Consider the following 18,288-nt stretch of genomic DNA (forward strand, 5'->3'; position numbering starts at 1 on the left):
AAATGTTTGAATTTTTTTTTTTTATTGTTCTGAAGCTGCTGTGCCACTCCTGAAGTCTTTTAGCTCCCCTTAGGGGAGGCCCAATCACACTTGAAAAACCACTGATGTATAGCATTCTAATCAGCTATAATTACAGAAAATGTTGACTATGCCTGTATTTTGAAAGATTATGCATAACTTGGACATGGAACATCATCATCATCAAAATGTCTTTACAGGCTAAAAGACACCCATTCACCAAACGAATATTAATTCGACCTCAAAATGTGGTGATGGTTATGAATTATTTTGAGGTTAACTGTACATTGCTAACGTATGACAAAAGAAACTGAGCAGATGTTGTGAGTAAGGATTTTTTTAAGCATTATTCTGGGATGGCCATTCTCAAATGGTTTTCAATGTACATTACACAATGTTGCCATAAGTAAAAAGAGAAGCTGTGGTTTTTAGTTGCTCATTATATGTGTGAATTGCATATTGAGTCACAAAATGAGTTGACTTTAGAGCCCCCTTCTACTTTGCAGTGGTCACTAAGCTGCAAATTAAATTTTGGTGGATGTGTTGGATACACAGTTACGATATGCAAAACAGTCATGTGATTAAAGTGTAGACTCTCAGCAGTAATTTCAAAGGTTTCACAAAATGAATGCATTTGCCATTCAGGAATGATTGCCCTGTCACTTTTGGACCTTGCTGTAAATGTCTTTATAATCTCACTTTTTGTTTTACTTTTTATTGAGGCTTATTGTTGTTTTTGATTGGGAGCTTAAATGCGTCACAAAACAAACGATTTTCCTCTAACAAAAGAGTGCAATGAATTCATAGGCACCTATGGGAGTTCCTGTCTAACTTTCCATTAAGGCCATATCAGCTCAGACAGTATCTAGCGCTCTCTTGTGGTGAAGAAAATAATTACACACACAAAAAAATTTGCCTCTGTTGAAGTTGAGCTCCACCTAACCTACCTAATCTTGCAATTTTTCAACTGGTCTTAAAATTTTGATCAGGAGTGTATGCACATTCAGCAGTAAGGGTGTCACGGGGCACCCAGCTCAAAAGATGAGACGATACATCAGATTGGGTTCTCAAGAATGAGAAGAGACACGATTTTAACATTAATTTTAAGAGAAGTACAATGAAAAAATATGACTGGACAAACTAAATTTCTTATTTAATCGAGTCACAAAATAATGCAGGTGCGTTTTGAAATGTTTGTTGTCCCACAAAATGACACTTAACAATATTATTGTCTACATTTTTTGAAACGAAACAAACCACTAATGTTATGATGATATATAATAATAATAATGTCATAATAATACAATATTTCCTTTAACATGTCATCTTTTGCTCTGTAAAGTTTTGGAATTCCCGTTTGTGATATATTTTCTCACGGGCATTTCGTACTGTCTGTCGAACATTTGCAGCATTACTTGAAATGCTGGCTTTTCAACCGTATTAAAGAGCATTTCTTTGGCAATGTATTAAACGACACTCTCTGTGAACACACACCATTTTGCACTGTTCTGTTTGCATTTCATTTATTTGCCAATCAAACGTCTTAGTGAGTGTTGACAGTCAATGTGTTGTTTTTTTTCTCAGATGGGGAAACTAGGTTGGGTGGATATGTTTAGGTGGGCAAGTTTTGTTTTGTTTATGTTGCCACCACTTTTGAACAAATTCGACATCCTGGCTCGTTCGCGTTGATGGGCTCACCTTGCTCATTATTAATATTCCCACATTGGGGCTGTGGCATTTGGCTTTGCAGTAATCATTTTTCCTCCTAATTTCTACTGCCTTGTATTGCTCCTCAAGAGGCTCCACTCTTTTGCTGTGTGTATGCTAGCAGCCCCGTCTCCCCCCAAAGAGACAAAGCGACTGTATGACTGTTCTATGAAGCGTCGAGATGCTGAACCAATGCACAGAGTGAACTCTCTTCCTGCCTGTTTGGAGGTGAGAAACGACGAACACAGACACACATGCACATGGCAATATATGGAGTTATCAGGTTCATTTGCACTGTTCTGTTTGCATTTCATTTATTTGCCAATCAAACGTCTTAGTGAGTGTTGACAGTCAATGTGTTGTTTTTTTTCTCAGATGGGGAAACTAGGTTGGGTGGATATGTTTAGGTGGGCAAGTTTTGTTTTGTTTATGTTGCCACCACTTTTGAACAAATTCGACATCCTGGCTCGTTCGCGTTGATGGGCTCACCTTGCTCATTATTAATATTCCCACATTGGGGCTGTGGCATTTGGCTTTGCAGTAATCATTTTTCCTCCTAATTTCTACTGCCTTGTATTGCTCCTCAAGAGGCTCCACTCTTTTGCTGTGTGTATGCTAGCAGCCCCGTCTCCCCCCAAAGAGACAAAGCGACTGTATGACTGTTCTATGAAGCGTCGAGATGCTGAACCAATGCACAGAGTGAACTCTCTTCCTGCCTGTTTGGAGGTGAGAAACGACGAACACAGACACACATGCACATGGCAATATATGGAGTTATCAGGTTCATTTGCATTTATCACGTAATTAATTTATTCATTTTAGTTTTTTTCTGAACGAGAACTCTTGTCACGTTTTGATCTCGCGAGATCTCGTGACACCCCTATTCAGCAGTAAATGCAACATTAGCAGCAAGTTATATATTTCCATTTAATAGCAGTACTCCAAAAGTCAGTGGTTATTATCACAGCAGTATTTTTAACAACTGCAAAAACTGAGGAGGCAGGCAAATGTGAAGGCTCAGCTCTGTCTGAGATCAAGTCTACTCTACAAACAGGAGACAGCTGAAATCAGCACTCATCCAAAGTCACGTAAATACTTTACATACATCTTATTCACACCATTGACACAGAAGAATAAAAATAAAACCCCTCACACTTGAATGCCTCTTTGTCCAAGGAATGAGCCATCTGCCCTAAAACCAAACACGGTACCATCCAGATGATTATTTACACTATTCACAAATGTTACAGCTCTTCAACTGCAAAAAAGAGAAAGTCCTTGTGCTTATCAATTACTGCACGCAAAATGACAATAAAAACATTCTCTCTCTCAGGATGCTGACAAATATATTTAAGATCCTTCCGTATGGCAGTTGAGTTGCAAACAGACAACCACTAGACTAAAAAACGTGATGACAAATGTGACACAAAAAGAGATACACAATAGTCCCTCACAGCATTTTCAGTCCATTTGAGATTTGCATCATTATTACATTTTATCGCCACATTCCATGTCATAGCATCATGTGGTAGCAGTATGATCATTAAGAGCATCACAAAGTGTCTGTATTCTTACAGTACATATTTACAGTACATTACAGTTGTAGTACGATCTTTAAACACTGTTGGTTCCGTCATTGCGGCTGCAACAGTACAGGCCTACACGTAAAAGAAAAACATTCAGCATGTAAGGTCAAAGGCAAATATTTTACAAAGCATACTGCAATAAGTAATATGGAGCTTTTCAAACAGCAGGCGCACTGCTGACTGAAATAGTCGTCATCATGGCACTTAAACACAAGGTTTTTTTTTTGCTTCTGTAAACTGGCATCAATACAATACTCCTAAGAAGGTTTTTGGCACACAGATGTGAATGAAAGTGAGTGGGTTGGTCATTTCATTCTTATTACTGCAGTGTAATATCCAACCACCTCATAATCCTCCTGTCATGAGAGTAATACACTGCTCAAAAAATGATGGGAATACTTAATGACACATCCTGTACTGGTTAGTGTAATCTGTCATAACATTTAATGGAAACCCACATTTTAAAGTATAATATGCTAGATCAAAGTCGAAAAATGACAGGCTCATCCAACTTTCGGTTATTAACATGTCTCAGTAGTGTGCATGGCCTCCACGTGCATGTATGCACTCTCTACACTGTCTGAATTGGTGATATTATCTTTTGGGGGAACGTTCCTCCCAGACCCGAATCAGAGCATCAGTCAGCTTCTGGACATTCTGCGGTGCAACGTGAATGTGACAATACGTTACAGTTGGGTTCAAGTCTGGGGAATGGGCGGATCAGTCAATTGCATCAATGGCCTTGTCATTGCGGAAATGTTGGCACACTCCAGGAAATGTTCCCCTCCTACGTTTCTGGTGTGCTGGCCCGTCTCCTAGAATCTCCTTCACGCTCTTGAAACTCTACTGGGGGAGCTAACAAACATTTGGTCCATAGTGCATATGGATAGTCCTCATGCTATTGCTAGTGAGGGAACTGGTCAGGGTTCAGCCAGAAAAGGTAGAAAGCCATCAACACCATTCCTTCAAACAGGTTGTCCTATTTTCCTCTGTTTTCTACATGTTGTCTCTCCAGTTTGCATATGTGGGATTGATTCGCAGTTGTTCTTTCTTACTGATTGACATGGAGTTACACTGCAGTGATTCCCTTTATTGTTTTTGAACAGTGTATTTCTTCAACTGATTAAAGTCTCTTGAAGGACCAACGATTGAATTGAATAAGAACCTCTCAGATTCTGACTATTGTAGACTTTATGAAAGGAGGATTTATTATGGCTGTATTGCTTGCCTTATGAAAAGGCAGGTGAGCACATGTAACAACATATATTTTTCTACATTCATAGTTATAATGACATGATCAAATGTTATTGTTTGCTTTCAAGCTCTCTGATGGATAGCATCTTAGTGTTTGTTGAAATTAAACCTTACTATGTACATTGACCATAGAATTGGTGCACACGACAAAGCAAATCTGTATTAACGAAGCACATTGTTATCGTTGCTGATGTCGGTGGCTTTTGCTTTTTTATATGACATCCATCTCAATGTTGTGCTGATCTAAATGCTGACTCTCATGGCACTCGACATGTCGATGGTCGATGATTTATGTGCCCATTTGCCTGCTTGGGGCATTTCCATTACACCTATTGGCTTTTGAGTTTCCATCATCGCCTCTGTAACTGTCACTTTGTTCTGCATCACTTCTGTGGGACCTTGACCTTCTGTGGGCTTTCCAGGAAAATTCTTACCCATAAGAGCTGGACGGTGTTCAATAATACAGCTTGAATGAATATGTGTGGAAAAAGACAAGGCATTCCCAATTACACCTTTCTCCCTCTCTGGTCAGTTTTCTGGTGCAAACATTTCCAGAGACATCCTCATGGAATTATAGGCCATTAAGTAGTACATGGGGCGGAGGGGGTGAAAAGAGCAATGGGCGTCAGTGATGGCGACAACGTCATTACAGAGAGCATGCGGCTGGCAGGAATACTGCTGACATTTCAGTCTTGCTCTCCTCTCTCCAAAGAGTTATGATCCTGCATCGCTATGAGAGAACTTGGACTATTGGGTGCATTTAACACTCACGCCACGCTGCCTGTGTACACTGAACAACTTGCATGTATAAGTACAACAAAGAGGAAGCAGATGAGCTTCTTCTTTTGTTTCCTGTTTATAGTCACACCGACTTTTGATGAGTCACATAAAGCTCATTATCTTCACGAAACGTGTGACGTGAACCATAGTCAGATGGCAGTCACACCAGCAGGTGGAGAACAATGGACGCTTGATTACTGATTAGGGATGGGCATAATAGTCAGTTGTGTGATGGTTGATGAATCGAGTTTAAAAAAAAATGAGTGCAGTACTTGACTGCAACCAGCCGAGGTGCTGTTGATGCAGTCTTGGTTGTGGCCACTGGCATGAAAAAAGGAGTTCGAAACATTCAGAGAGATTCTCCCATCTATTTAAAAATAATTTATTAATTGAACAAGGAAATTTTATTAATATGCCCATCCCTATGCCTACAGAAAGTGAAAATGCAAAATAATATGGAGTTATTCCTTCTGTTGCAGCGTTTAAAGATTCTACTCTTCCAAACTTTAATTTCTACAAGGCCAAAGCCCATCCCTAAACTGTTTTCACATTATTGGAAACACAGAATTGTCCAAAATGCCTCAGATAACCAAAAGGTGTGTCCCAACAGTTTTGTCAGTGAAGAAAATAGCATCCTTGTATTAGTCTTGCTTCACTTCCACGACAGCCACTAAGTGCTGTCTTTTCTTTCTTTCCTGTGCCCTCTCCCTGCTGCCTTGGAGAGCGCTGGCAGGCGAGGCAACTCTGCAATGCAGACACAGCAACAACCTTCGTCCATCTGACCAATTAGTGCGAGCCAGTAAAAGATCGGCAGGCGCAGCAGCCAGTCGTAACGAGAGCCTCGCCAACACGGTAATGGAGGGTGGGGAGCAAGGGGGGTTGCCTGAGACAGTCACAGAGGAGACCAGAGGGCTTGAATGACAATGCACAAAAATGTCCAGAGATGGAGAGGGTTGGGGGTGTGGGTGGGTGGGTGGCTGAGGCTAAAGACAGGTCAATGCAAAGAGACGTGGAAAGGCGCTCATGCAGGCCCTTTATTTCCTCAGCAGTCAGTGCCCAGCCGGAGTCCTGTCATTGCAATTCTTCTTACTCATTAGCTGGCTGAAGTCCATCAGCTCGCCAAGCTCCCCTCGCTCCAGTGCCCCTCTCAATAGAGCCCTGGTCAGCGCAGGGGTGTGCTGTTGGTATGTCTGGCTGCTGGGGGCGGCCATTGAGGGAGGAGGCAAGGGGACGGGCACCATGCCGTGGCTGCTGAGGATGTAGCCTTCCTGGGCTGGCCAGCGCAAAGGCAGAGGTTCGCCGTACTCCACGGGTGCGCTGGGCGCTGACACCACCCTCCGGCGCTCAGGTGAGTCCTGGGGCGTCATGGGGTACACGTATTCCCCTGCGGACTTCCTTAGGGGGACTTTGGGAGTCCCCTTCACTCCTTTCTCTTGCTTGCTCAAACAGACATAGTGCTGTCGGGGAGTGTCACTTCCCCGGCTCTCGCCACTGTGCCGGCCGCCTCCCGCCTGCTGAAACAGTCTCGTGGTCAGGTACACTGAGGGGGGAATACGACAAGGGGAGCCCAGACCCACAGAGCCTCCCCCCAAGTAGGTCTGGCTTGTGTCCCATCCCCCAGAGTTGGAGTCAGACAGGCGCAGGCCTCTGCGTTTCTGCTGGGGTGTGTGCTCCGGGGTGGGTAGGAAACCTGGGTCAAGCTCCCCGGATTTCACCCAGCCGTTGGGCATCACAAACAGGGTCTCCCCGCCCTGAGTGCAGGGGCGCTCGCCACCTCCCTGGCGCGTCACGCTGAGCACAGAGCCTCCCATTCCACCAGCATTACTTAATAGGCCCCTTTCACGCCGTTGGATAGATGACTGGGTGGTGTTGCTATGGCGACGGTTGGCGGGCTTGTGAGCCATGATCCAGCAGACGGCGAGGCCCGAGAGCGCCGCCCCAATGGTGAATGCTGAGACTGCAGAGACCACCAGTAGATTGAGGGAGACAAGACTCTCTGGCTCTATTAAAAGGCTTTGCTGCAGGATACCTAAAGATCAGAAGAAAAAGTTATTAGCATGACGGCAACACACATCTTATCTACTGGCACACTATATACAGTATATATATATATGTATGTATATATATATAAATTACATATGTTGTGTATGTGTACTGTTAATGCATTTCCTATCTTGAGATTGAAGATAGAGCTATGATAGTGTACTGCAAACAATAGCTTCTCTCCAGTGTGGCCTTGAGGCTCCATAGGCTCCAAAGGTTTGGAGAAGCCTGCACTTGTCATCAGAGTCGAGCTCAGACCCAAACAGCACACACACTCATTTTTCTTCTCTCCGCTCCTCACTTTTTCCATTGTGCAGCCCTGTTAGAGAATCTCTCCACAGAGCATACCATGACTTCAGTGTTTCCACCCAGCTCTAATCACTCCCATCTGCGGCAACAGCAGTGCATGTTTGTCTCTGTCTCAGCTGGTGCTCAATTTCAGATGATCAGATTTATATAAAATGAGTGTGCCGAAAGCTTGAAAAGAAACTCCTTTGGAACTTTAAGGTCTGACCTAGCAGCACTGACTTTAAAAGGGAAAAGGCTTTAGCCTATGTGGAAAAGGAGTTCTGCTTTTCTCTAAGTGAGTGAATTTCAGAGCAAAGCTGGATAAGAGACCCTCTTGGGTACTGCTGCAATGACATGTGAGTCCCTCAACAGAAGTGAAAGCAGCATATTATGCTAAGCTCACGCCCTCTGTCATATTGAAGACAGAAAAGAGAACAAAGCTTTGCATGCCGTAGGAGGCTGCATTGATGTTGTTCCTCCTTGTGCAGTCTGGAGTTGTCTGTGTTGGCAGCTACATCCCCCCTAATTAAACTGTCACACCGGGACACTTCTGACCCAAAGCAAGTGAGGCAGAAGTAAAACAAATACCAGCTGTACACACCAATCAGCTCTGACAAAGACGTCAGAACCATCAACGACAGGTGTTGCGGATGAATGGATCTTGCTGAGTAGGAAGTAAAAATTGTATTGCACGTAACATTACATCCTGCATGTAATGGGTTAAATTAAAAAAACGCGTCATGAATAGTCTCTTATTCACAACAGCTCCTTTCACCCACTTTCATACACTCAGAGAAAATAAACAGTGGGAGTATGTAATGAGGGATTGAGCCACTAGGCGGAGACTTCCATTAGTTACTTGGATGTGAATAGAAGCACGCAGTCCTGGTGCCGCAACCTACCATCACAGTCTCCTAAATGGGAGCTGGTGTTTCCGTATTCCACATCTTGTTGGAAAGGCAGCCTACAGGCACATACAAATCACACATTAAAACGTCATAGATGCATCATATTCAATGCAATGTCATACAGTACGTCACATATCATGAACCACAAAAAAGCGCACTTGGCTTTTAATACATTTCTTAACCCACCACATTAATAATAACAAAATAATCTCTTTACTAACAATTATTTACTTAAAAAAAACAAATTGAGCGCAAGTGTTGCTTAAAATTTAGCTCCATACATAGGCAAGGTGCAGCTTTGCCTCTACAGTAAGTATCTTTGCACACAGCCTTTGCTGATTATCAGTCAGCAGGTCTCTTTTTATGGATGTGTTCCCCTCACCTGGTTCCTGGTCTCAGGAAAGAGCAGGTGCTGCCTCTGGTCCAGCCACAATACGGATCCCTTGAGGCAAGGCAGCTCCTGTGTGCACAGGAAGCAAGATAGGTAATCTCGTTATATGCTTATTCCCTGTGGGAAAACAACAGAACATGCAAACACTGCTATAAACATAAAAAGGAAGCAATTAATCTGCTTGGCTGTACACTCCTCAAATGTCAAGTATGACTTTATTGAAAAAAGGTCAAAGAAGAGATGGATTTGTTATTTGTTCTATTTGTCAGGTATTCATTATAAATCTCAAGTGAAATTTGTTTTCAAGCTCAACATAATAGTGATGCATGTGACAAGCCAATCATCTGCCTGAGGTTGGCAGGATTGACACAACATACCAACTGTAATACGGGTATGCACGAAAGGGCCACAACATTACGTATGACGGCAGTCTAATGCGATAATAGACTATACAATACAAGAGTTACATTTTTAAAAAGTGTATTTACAAAGATAACACCATGTGGATCACAGCTTTCAGCCACTCTGCTCCCAAACTCTGGAACTCATTACCATCTGACATCCAAAATATCTACTCACTCCAACTCTTCAAATCCAGAATCAAAACTCATCTGTTCAAGACTGCATACTCCCTTTGACTGCTTCCGCGCTGTCCTTCCTTCACTTGTTCATGCTGATTTAATCCTTTGTTGTTTTGTCTGTATCTTGTGCAGTGTCCTTGTTTTTTTTGAAAGCCGCTACTAATTAAATGTATTATTATCATTATCATTATTATTATTATAACAACAGTGCAGCATCATGACTGCCAGTAAGATACTTTATTAAAACAGCAGTACCTCAGTTTTGGTTGCAAAAGGTCCGATCAGATGAAAACCGAAACGTACAACAAACATAGCAATTTTTCCCATGTAAATCCAACCTGTTCCAGACAATGAAAAATGTTAGCAAAAAAATAATTTTACCGAGAATAATTATATTTTTATGTCCACAAAACAATGCAAAGTTATTATAAATGGTGAATGAAATGGACAAATGAACATTTAACATCACTTTTACCTTTATTGAAGGAGGGCTGGAGGGGACGCCATCTTCACGCGATATTGTACCATAACCGAGACAGTGTAAAAAAATGGAGGCAAACTTAAAAAAAAAATTATCATCAAAAACCGAATCATACAAAAATTGGGCCATTCAAAAACTGAAGTTTGACTGGTCAAACCTTGTTTTTTTGGTATATTTGTATTTTATTTGTGTTGTTGTATTTTGCAGTGTACAGCTCTCTACCATTCCCTGAGAGGTGTTTACAACAAATAACATCAAATGAATTTGTGTAACTAAAGCAGCGGGTGTCCCGATTAATAGAGGCTTTCAATAAATCAAAAAAAAAGCTAACGTATATTACTTACTTCATGCAGCGGGAATGCAGGTGGCAGCGGGACGTGGGCACACGGACCAAACAGGACGGGAAGGCCAACAGCAGTGTGTGGCTGGTACGGTCCAACGTTAGAGACAGGAGCTGGCGAGCCTGAGGAGAGTCCTCACCACATCTGAAGAGATAAAGTTGAGAGTAAGGAGGTGGACACGTTTACAACTGGGTCACATGATAAGTCATTCGCTTTAGCGTCTTTTACACAGAGATTCTACAAAACAGAATGCAAGATCCAGCATTTATCTGCTTGTGCCTTTTATATAGAACCAAGAAACGTCAGCTGCAACTGTGTGCTTTCACACAGTGACACAGCATCCTCCAATGAGGATAATATATGATGTACTCGTGAAATACTTGTCGGACAGTGACGTAACTTACAACACAACAGGGCTTCTGTTCTTGCATTCGCTTTTACACAGATGCCGTCCTGCCTTTGTTAGGGCTTTGATACTACCTCAAAATGTGGAAAACTGTTGATTGGATTTCATCCTCTAATTCTGTGTCTGCCCCAATTGTACAGAACAGCAACAGAGAAAAAAGGCACAAAAATGTCAGGTTTCATGGCTGTGTAAAAGGGCTAAATCTGTAAATGCAATGAAACAGGAGGGAGGTGGCAGCCGTCAGTGTTAAAACCTCTTCTTAAATAGAAGCGATCCATGTGGTACATAATGGAGCACAACGCCAATAGAGGTCATCAATCAGAGGTCAAGGACAAAAATCTATTTACTCCTACTCACTTTTCTGGGTTGAAGCCCTCTACCTCCTCCAGGAAGACACTGCTGTGGGACACTGCATCCCCACTGGGAATCATTAAGAACTTGAGAATGGTCCCTCGGGTTGAACCTAGAAACAAAACTGTGCGGTTTCTATGGGGGCCGGCTTCTGTGTCCACTACCATAGCTGTCAACTGGTACCTGCAAAGACATATCGACCATGAAAACACAAGCGGCTCCAATAAAATCTATTTCCTTTACCCCCTCTAAATTTTTTATGACATAAAAGTTCCTGAGCTAGAAAGCATTTTGTCACAGTACCGTCCCATAGTCTTGACCACCCAAGGTCTGTGCCCCAGCAGCGGTACCGTCTCATCCATCAGAGGGTGGGTTTTCACAAAGTTTAATACCTCGTCTGGCAGAGTAGTGGATGAACTAAATCTGGAGCCCTGGACTGCACATCCTCCAGGCCTGCAAAAACAGAGAAAGAGATTGTAATGGAAATGTTATATTTTCCCATTAGGCCATTTTATCATAAGAAATATGTTACTTCTGCTAATATAAATTAATGTCAAACTGATCTGCTGGAAGGGCCGCACGGTGGCCTCGTGGGCACAAAGTCAGGATATCTGGGTTTGAATCTCCGTTGGGCATCTATGTGTGGAGTTTGCATGTTCCCCCTAGTGCGTACATGGATTTTCTCCCACATTCCAAAAACATGCACATAAGGTTAATGGGTGACTCTAAATTGTCCATTGGTATGAATGTGTCTATATGTGCCCTGCGAATGGCTGGGTACACCCTGGACTGGACCCTAGTGAGGATACTTGCATCAGAGAGCTATGGGTCTGTTTCAATTGTCTTCCCCTCTGATCAGAATACAAAAGACAAATTTGTCGTTTGAGAAGTTTCTTTTCTCTACTGGTGCTAACAGGGATTTTCCACCACAAGATGGATGATGATGTTTCTGTGCAAGCTCATAAATGTTGCATAAGCATACCTAGGTTTGGGGACTGCCTCTTCTGGTACTGGAGTCCAAATCGACTCTGGGGATTTCTGTTCCTTGAAGCGTCCCTCGAAGGCATGAGCCAGCTGCTGCATGTCAAACACACAGACGGCAGAACCAGGAATGCTGCCGGATTCAAAGGACGAAACACACACATAAGAGACGGGAACAATCTTTGTGGATGTGTGTGTGCAATGTGCTTGTGCTGGTACCTGTTTGGAGGCGTGGAGAAGAGACCCAGGATGACGTCTCGCCCTTGCATGTGGATGATGCCGCTGGTGGCGTGGAGGAGGTTGAAGTAAAAGTGCGAGTCTCCAGGGACAGAGCAGTTGAGCCGAGCTTTCAGAAATGTGGTCCACTGTTTCTCTAGAACACGCTGCGAGCCACCCAGGTCGGATTTACACACACGGGCCACACGGGACACCATTACCTGGAATAACACGGGACAGCACATTCCAATAGAGGTGTAATAATAAATGGAGAGATGGGAATAAGAGGATAAATAACCTTCTCTAGATGGTGAAACTCCATTGCCATTTCTCTGAAGAAGAAATAAATATGAGGCCCCCACTCCATGGCGCTCACAAAGTAGGGCTCTGCATTAGGAGAAAAACAGTGTGAGGCTCTCATAGCAACACCATGCCAATTATAACACTCACAGTCAGTCAAATCAAGACAAGCAGCCGCTGTCCACCAACACACTCATTGAATATTCATATCCGCTTTAATGTATCATCATGGACAAGAGAAGGGATATTATTTGTCATTTATTCATCCAGCACTGATCTGCATTTGACCTGCTGGAACCTTGTTTTTCGCCTTTTTAAAGAACAAGCATGACCACAAGCCTTATTAGAGACATAACCTGCAGATTACAATAACCTAAATATGTCACTCTATCTGTGCGTGCTCCACTTAAAAATAATAATGTAGCTGTATCACATGTAGGTCTAGCTGCATATGAGGGTTTCCACTGTGGAAGTCATTATTTAGTCATGTTATGGAATTATGGACACAAGAATTGGGACGCCTAATCATTGAACCAGAGCCAGCTGTATAAAAAATCTATATAAAAATACTATATTAAAAAACTGTATGCAAAACTTACCAAATCTATCTCAGTTTGGCTATTCTTGCATCTTTGTTTACACGCAGCAGTTAATCAATTTAATCGTTGTCGGTTTCGGCCAATCTTATTCATGGATGATCGGTATGGGAATCGGCAGCATAAAACCCTGATCGGAGCATCCCCTAGTTCATAGTAATAATAATTTTACTGTAATTATACTGAAGGTTAAATCTTTTTCCCGATTTTGTGGCGCCTCCTAGTGGCTGTGATGCCCATAGGATGTGCCTATATTGCCTAACGGCCCAGCTGGATGGAACTTAAAATTAAGTGATAACATTCACTCTTTCCTGCAAGTTTTTGTGCTTCAGTACAATTTTGTGCATTGATCCAGAAAAAAAACATTTGTGAGGTCAGAGTTCACTGATATTGGACCTGAGAAAGGGCCTGTTCGCTCAAAATCTTTGTTTTAGTTCATCCCAAAGGTGATCTTCTACACCAGGCTCATTCTTGTACGCCGTTATGGACCTTGCTTGTTGTACTGGGCATAAAGTCATGCTGGAACATTTTGCATTAATTTATTATTTAAGTGTTGCATCCATGGCTGAATTAAATATTCAGTCCATGTCTGGACTTTGCTATTTTTAGGATTTTGTAGTTTATTTTCTCCCCAGTGATTGACATGGCATCAATGCAGGAGGTAAACTCCTGTCTCACAAACCTGAACAGGAGAGGCAGTAATAGAAGAACTGATGTTTTATTCAGTGTTGGGAGTAATGCTGTAATGCAATTAATTACTGTTTCCAACTTACAAAGCCGTTCATTACAGACAGTGAAATGTAGCCCATTGTTATACACACAAATCTACCAGGTGTTATCCACACACCGGATCAGTCAGTGCACAGGACAGAAGCTGAAAATAAAAATGTTTGTTTTTTTCTTATCGTCCTTCTTTGGTGAAGGGTTAGGGATGACAGACGCATAAGGAATGATGGCTAAAGGTAAAGTACAATTTCATGGTAAGTCAATCACTGCCACAGTTGAGGTTTGGTGGGTGTTGTTAACAAACCTCAACGCGCAACACAAGAAAACTCGATGCAACAATGGCCAGTTCGGAGCGGTCTGTCAAGTTACGTCCGTTGTAACTCTAACTTTTTTTTTGCATGTTTGTCACACTTAAATGTTTCAGATCATCAAACACATCTAAATATTAGTCAATGACAACACAAATGAACACAAAATGCAGCTTTTAAATGAAAATTTTTATTATAAGGGAGTAAAAAAAATCCAAACCAACATGGCCCTGTGTGAAAAAGTGACTGCCCCCCTGTTAAAACATAACTTAACTGAGATAAATTGAGATCTATCAGTCTGGAAAAAGTTATAAAAAAACATTTCTAAAGCTTTGGGTCTCCAGTGAACCACAGTAAGAGCCATTATCCACAAATGGCGAAAACATGGAAGAGTGGTGAACCTTCCCAGGAGTGACCGGCCAACCAAAATTACCCCAAGAGCGCAGCGACAACTCATCTAAGAGGTCACAAAAGACCCCACAACAACATCCAAAGAATGGCATGCCTCATTTGCCTCATTTAAGATCATCCAGTATAAGAAAGGCACTGGGCAAAAACGGCCTGCATGGCAAAGTTCCCAGATGAAAACCACAAAGAACATTACGATTCGTCTTAAATTTTGTCAGAAAAGATCTTGATGGTCCCCAAGACCTTTGGAAAAATACTCGGTGGTCTGACGAGACAAAAGTTGCGCTTTTTGGAAGGGGTGTGTCCCATCACATCTGGTGTAAAAGTAATGCTGCATTTCACAAAAAGAACATCATACCATCCATCCATCCATCCATCCATTTTCTATACCGCTTCTTCCTCATTAGGGTCGCGGGGGAACATCATACCAACAGTGAAATATGCTGGTGGTAGTGTGATGGTCTGGGACTGTTTTGCTGCTACATGACCTGGAAGACTTGCTGTGATAAATGGAACTATGAATTCTGCTGTCAAAAAATCCTGAAGGAGACTGTCCGGCCATCTGTTTGTGACCTCAAGCTGAAACCAACTTGGGTTCTTCAACAGGGCAATTATCCAAAACACACCAGCAAGTCCACCTCTGAATGGCGGAGTGGCCTAGTCAAAGTCCTGACCTGAATCTTATTGAGATGCTGTGGCATGACCTTAAAAAGGTAGTTCATGCTGGAAAACTCTCCAATGTGGCTGAATTACAACAATTCTGCAAAGATGAGTGGCCCAAAATTCCTCCACAGCGCTGTAAGAGACTCATTGCAAGTTATCGCAAGCGCTTGGTTGCTGCTGAGTGTGGCCCACCCAGTTATTAGGTTTAGGGGGCAATCACTTTTTCACACAGGGCCATGTAGGTTTGGATTTTTTTTGCTCCCTTAATAGTACAAAGTTTCATTTAAAAAATGCATTTTGTGTTCAGCTGTTGTCATTGTCTAATATTATATACTGTAAAAATATAGAAATTTGTTTGATGATCTGAAACATTCAAGTGTGATAAACATGCAAAAGGGGGCAAATATTTTTTCACACCACTGTACTTGAAGGTTTAAAACACTGTTTTTATTATTTTGTTCAATAATAAATCAATATTGATAGTGTGAGTGGTAAGAAAATACTGCAAATGATAAGCAGCATAGAAAATAGTTGAATACAGTAGATGGAAAAAAAATACAGAACTATTTTTGGAGGATCAGCATTTTGAGTTTCCCTTCACCGTTTATATTTTGTGTAATGTACCTTTATACAGCCTTTATTACAGTTTTTTGAATACCTTGGTATGAAATATAGTTTGTTGACCTTTGCACTGTGGTGGACTGTACTCAATTTCACGGTACACAGTACAATTGCAGTAAAGATATAGCACGGTATTGTATTCTATTATACATCATGTCTCGTCTATTCCTGTTTTATTCAACTTCTTTTCACTTTACACCAAAGCAATGACAGCATATGAGCCCCCTTTCAAAAGATAGTTTACATTTGCTTTCTCTCTTGACATTTGGGGTCTGACGTCTGGTGACATTTGTTATGTGTTTGTCTCCCGAAAAGGTTCTGTACCTCTGAACCATTTGGAGTCGTGTTTGACCGTGCGGAGGGCGGGGCTGTCGCCGAGGCTGCGATAGATCACGGCATCGATTGCCAGAAAGTCTGTCACGGTGCCAGTGAAAAGACTTCCATCTGAGAGCATGAGCAGGGAGAGATTAAGAAGACGAAGCGGAAAGGTAGGTGATGGAGAGATAGCACAAGGTCAGGAAGATTAAAACCAAACAAGCAATTCAGCAAGATGTGTGACTATAAATCATGTAAACGTTATGTTGGCAGCTTGTGTGCTATAGAAATTGAGGAAATTCACAATACTACCTGCAAATAAAGCCACATTGGCATGCCGTGGATCATACGGGCAGCGTGCCATCCCACTGACAGTCTCTCCCACCATTTCGAGAGTATCCCTCTGCAACAGGAGGACATGAACACGTCTCAGGAACAAGCAGATAACACAGAATGACCAGCTGACAGATCAATGGCTACTAACAGTATAGTTTGCACACAGCGGGTTGAAGGCGTTTGTTCCGCACACAAACAGGCCTCCGTGCTGCTGGAGCAGAACCTTGACGAAATTACGACATTCTCCCTGTTGAAAACACAGGAAACACAATGCAATAATAAACAGAAAACCATCACAAGCTAAGAGGATGACTTCCAACCTATGAAAGCAAGAAGACAGATGGTAGAGAGGAGGTGAGAGGAAATAACACTCTCAACTACACTCTTGCCGTCTTTAAAGTGGAGCGTGGTGATGGAGTCGAAATTAATGATGCGACCAGGGAAGATGAAATTTGACACGTCTAACCTCTGTGATTTTTACAACACTATTAAAGGACTTGTAGGAGCAGTGGAGAAAAATTAAAGATTGAACATGTAGACACTTGCAGACTAAGATGGCTCAGAAAGCATCTATAAGTGGGGATTGAACCCGCAGCCTTCAAGATGAGCGACAACCACGAGACCACCTGAGCTAAACTGTAAGGATGAAGGGAGATTAATAATGTCAGTGTCTATCGTTCCAAAGTTGGAACGGCTCGCGCCATCTGTCAATGTCTATATACGCCATGTAAACCACACAAAAACGAATAAAAAAAAAAATACACCAAAGAAAAAGTACGCCTTAGTTTCTCAGACTTCTAGTATCAACATAAGGAAACACCTCTCAGTATATGATGTATGTAAATAAGTAATCACAAAATAAATACACAATAAAATGATCGAAACTCAGCAGTATTATCTTTGTAACTCCAGAATCCCGTTATTAGTACATAGGGAGGGATTTTGGGGCCAAAATTAAATAAATATAAATCCAAATAAGTAGAGAATAAAAATAGCAATAATTCATTCTATGTGAAATAATGCATTAAATTGCCCATTAGTTAATTCAATTTTAAAATACAATCTTAAATAACATTTTTGAAAAGATTTTCCAAATAATTGAGTTAATGGTGGATTTATATACTGTATTTCATAGCCTTTTAAATTATTGAATTATGTTTGTTTTTATTTAATGCCATTATTTATTTCAATTCCAAATTATTTAATTATATTTTAATGTAATCAATTAAATGTGCTTTTATTTTTTAATCGCTTATTTGTTTCATGGCCATGCAGCACATTGGAAAGCGTCACAAAAAGTGCCATGGAATGCAAAACAACCCCTTCATAAGTACATACAGTCATGGAAAATAGACCACCCTTGTTTCTTCAGTTTCTTGACCTATTTTAATGCCTGGTACAACTAAAGGTACATTTGTTTGGATAAATATAATGATGATAACAAATACAGCTCATAAGAGTTTAATTTAAGAGTTGATATCTAGCAACGTTTCTTGATGATAACCAAAATCATTTAAGTTCCTACATGAATAGCTCTAGCATTGTACTGCCAAAAAATGTAACTCTTTTGAGCTATTTTTGTCATCACTGTTATTCTTGTCCAAACAAAGGTACCTTTAGTTGTATCAGGCATTAAAAGAAACAAGAAACTGAAGAAACAAGGGTGGTCTAATATTTTTTCTT

The 18,288-nt window shown here is 41.5% G+C and overlaps 1 protein-coding gene across 3 annotated transcripts in view; it reads right to left on the minus strand.

The window, feature by feature from the left end:
* Positions 1–4,641: 4,641 nt before the first annotated feature.
* Positions 4,642–18,288, minus strand: part of sema6ba (sema domain, transmembrane domain (TM), and cytoplasmic domain, (semaphorin) 6Ba) — a 36,500-nt gene continuing 22,853 nt past the window's right edge. For all 3 annotated transcript variants that reach the window (XM_054767784.1, XM_054767783.1, XM_054767782.1), the window contains 12 exons: positions 16,754–16,852; positions 16,582–16,672; positions 16,279–16,398; positions 12,631–12,719; positions 12,336–12,553; positions 12,118–12,249; positions 11,439–11,588; positions 11,142–11,318; positions 10,382–10,522; positions 8,967–9,044; positions 8,579–8,640; positions 4,642–7,374 (listed from right to left, as the gene is read on the minus strand). In XM_054767784.1, the coding sequence (XP_054623759.1) occupies positions 6,395–7,374; positions 8,579–8,640; positions 8,967–9,044; positions 10,382–10,522; positions 11,142–11,318; positions 11,439–11,588; positions 12,118–12,249; positions 12,336–12,553; positions 12,631–12,719; positions 16,279–16,398; positions 16,582–16,672; positions 16,754–16,852 (2,337 nt within the window). In that variant the 3' untranslated portion in view covers positions 4,642–6,394. The remainder of the gene's footprint in view (positions 7,375–8,578; positions 8,641–8,966; positions 9,045–10,381; positions 10,523–11,141; positions 11,319–11,438; positions 11,589–12,117; positions 12,250–12,335; positions 12,554–12,630; positions 12,720–16,278; positions 16,399–16,581; positions 16,673–16,753; positions 16,853–18,288) is intronic.

Source organism: Dunckerocampus dactyliophorus, chromosome 2, assembly GCF_027744805.1.
Source record: "Dunckerocampus dactyliophorus isolate RoL2022-P2 chromosome 2, RoL_Ddac_1.1, whole genome shotgun sequence".
NCBI classification, from domain to species: Eukaryota; Metazoa; Chordata; class Actinopteri; order Syngnathiformes; family Syngnathidae; genus Dunckerocampus; species Dunckerocampus dactyliophorus.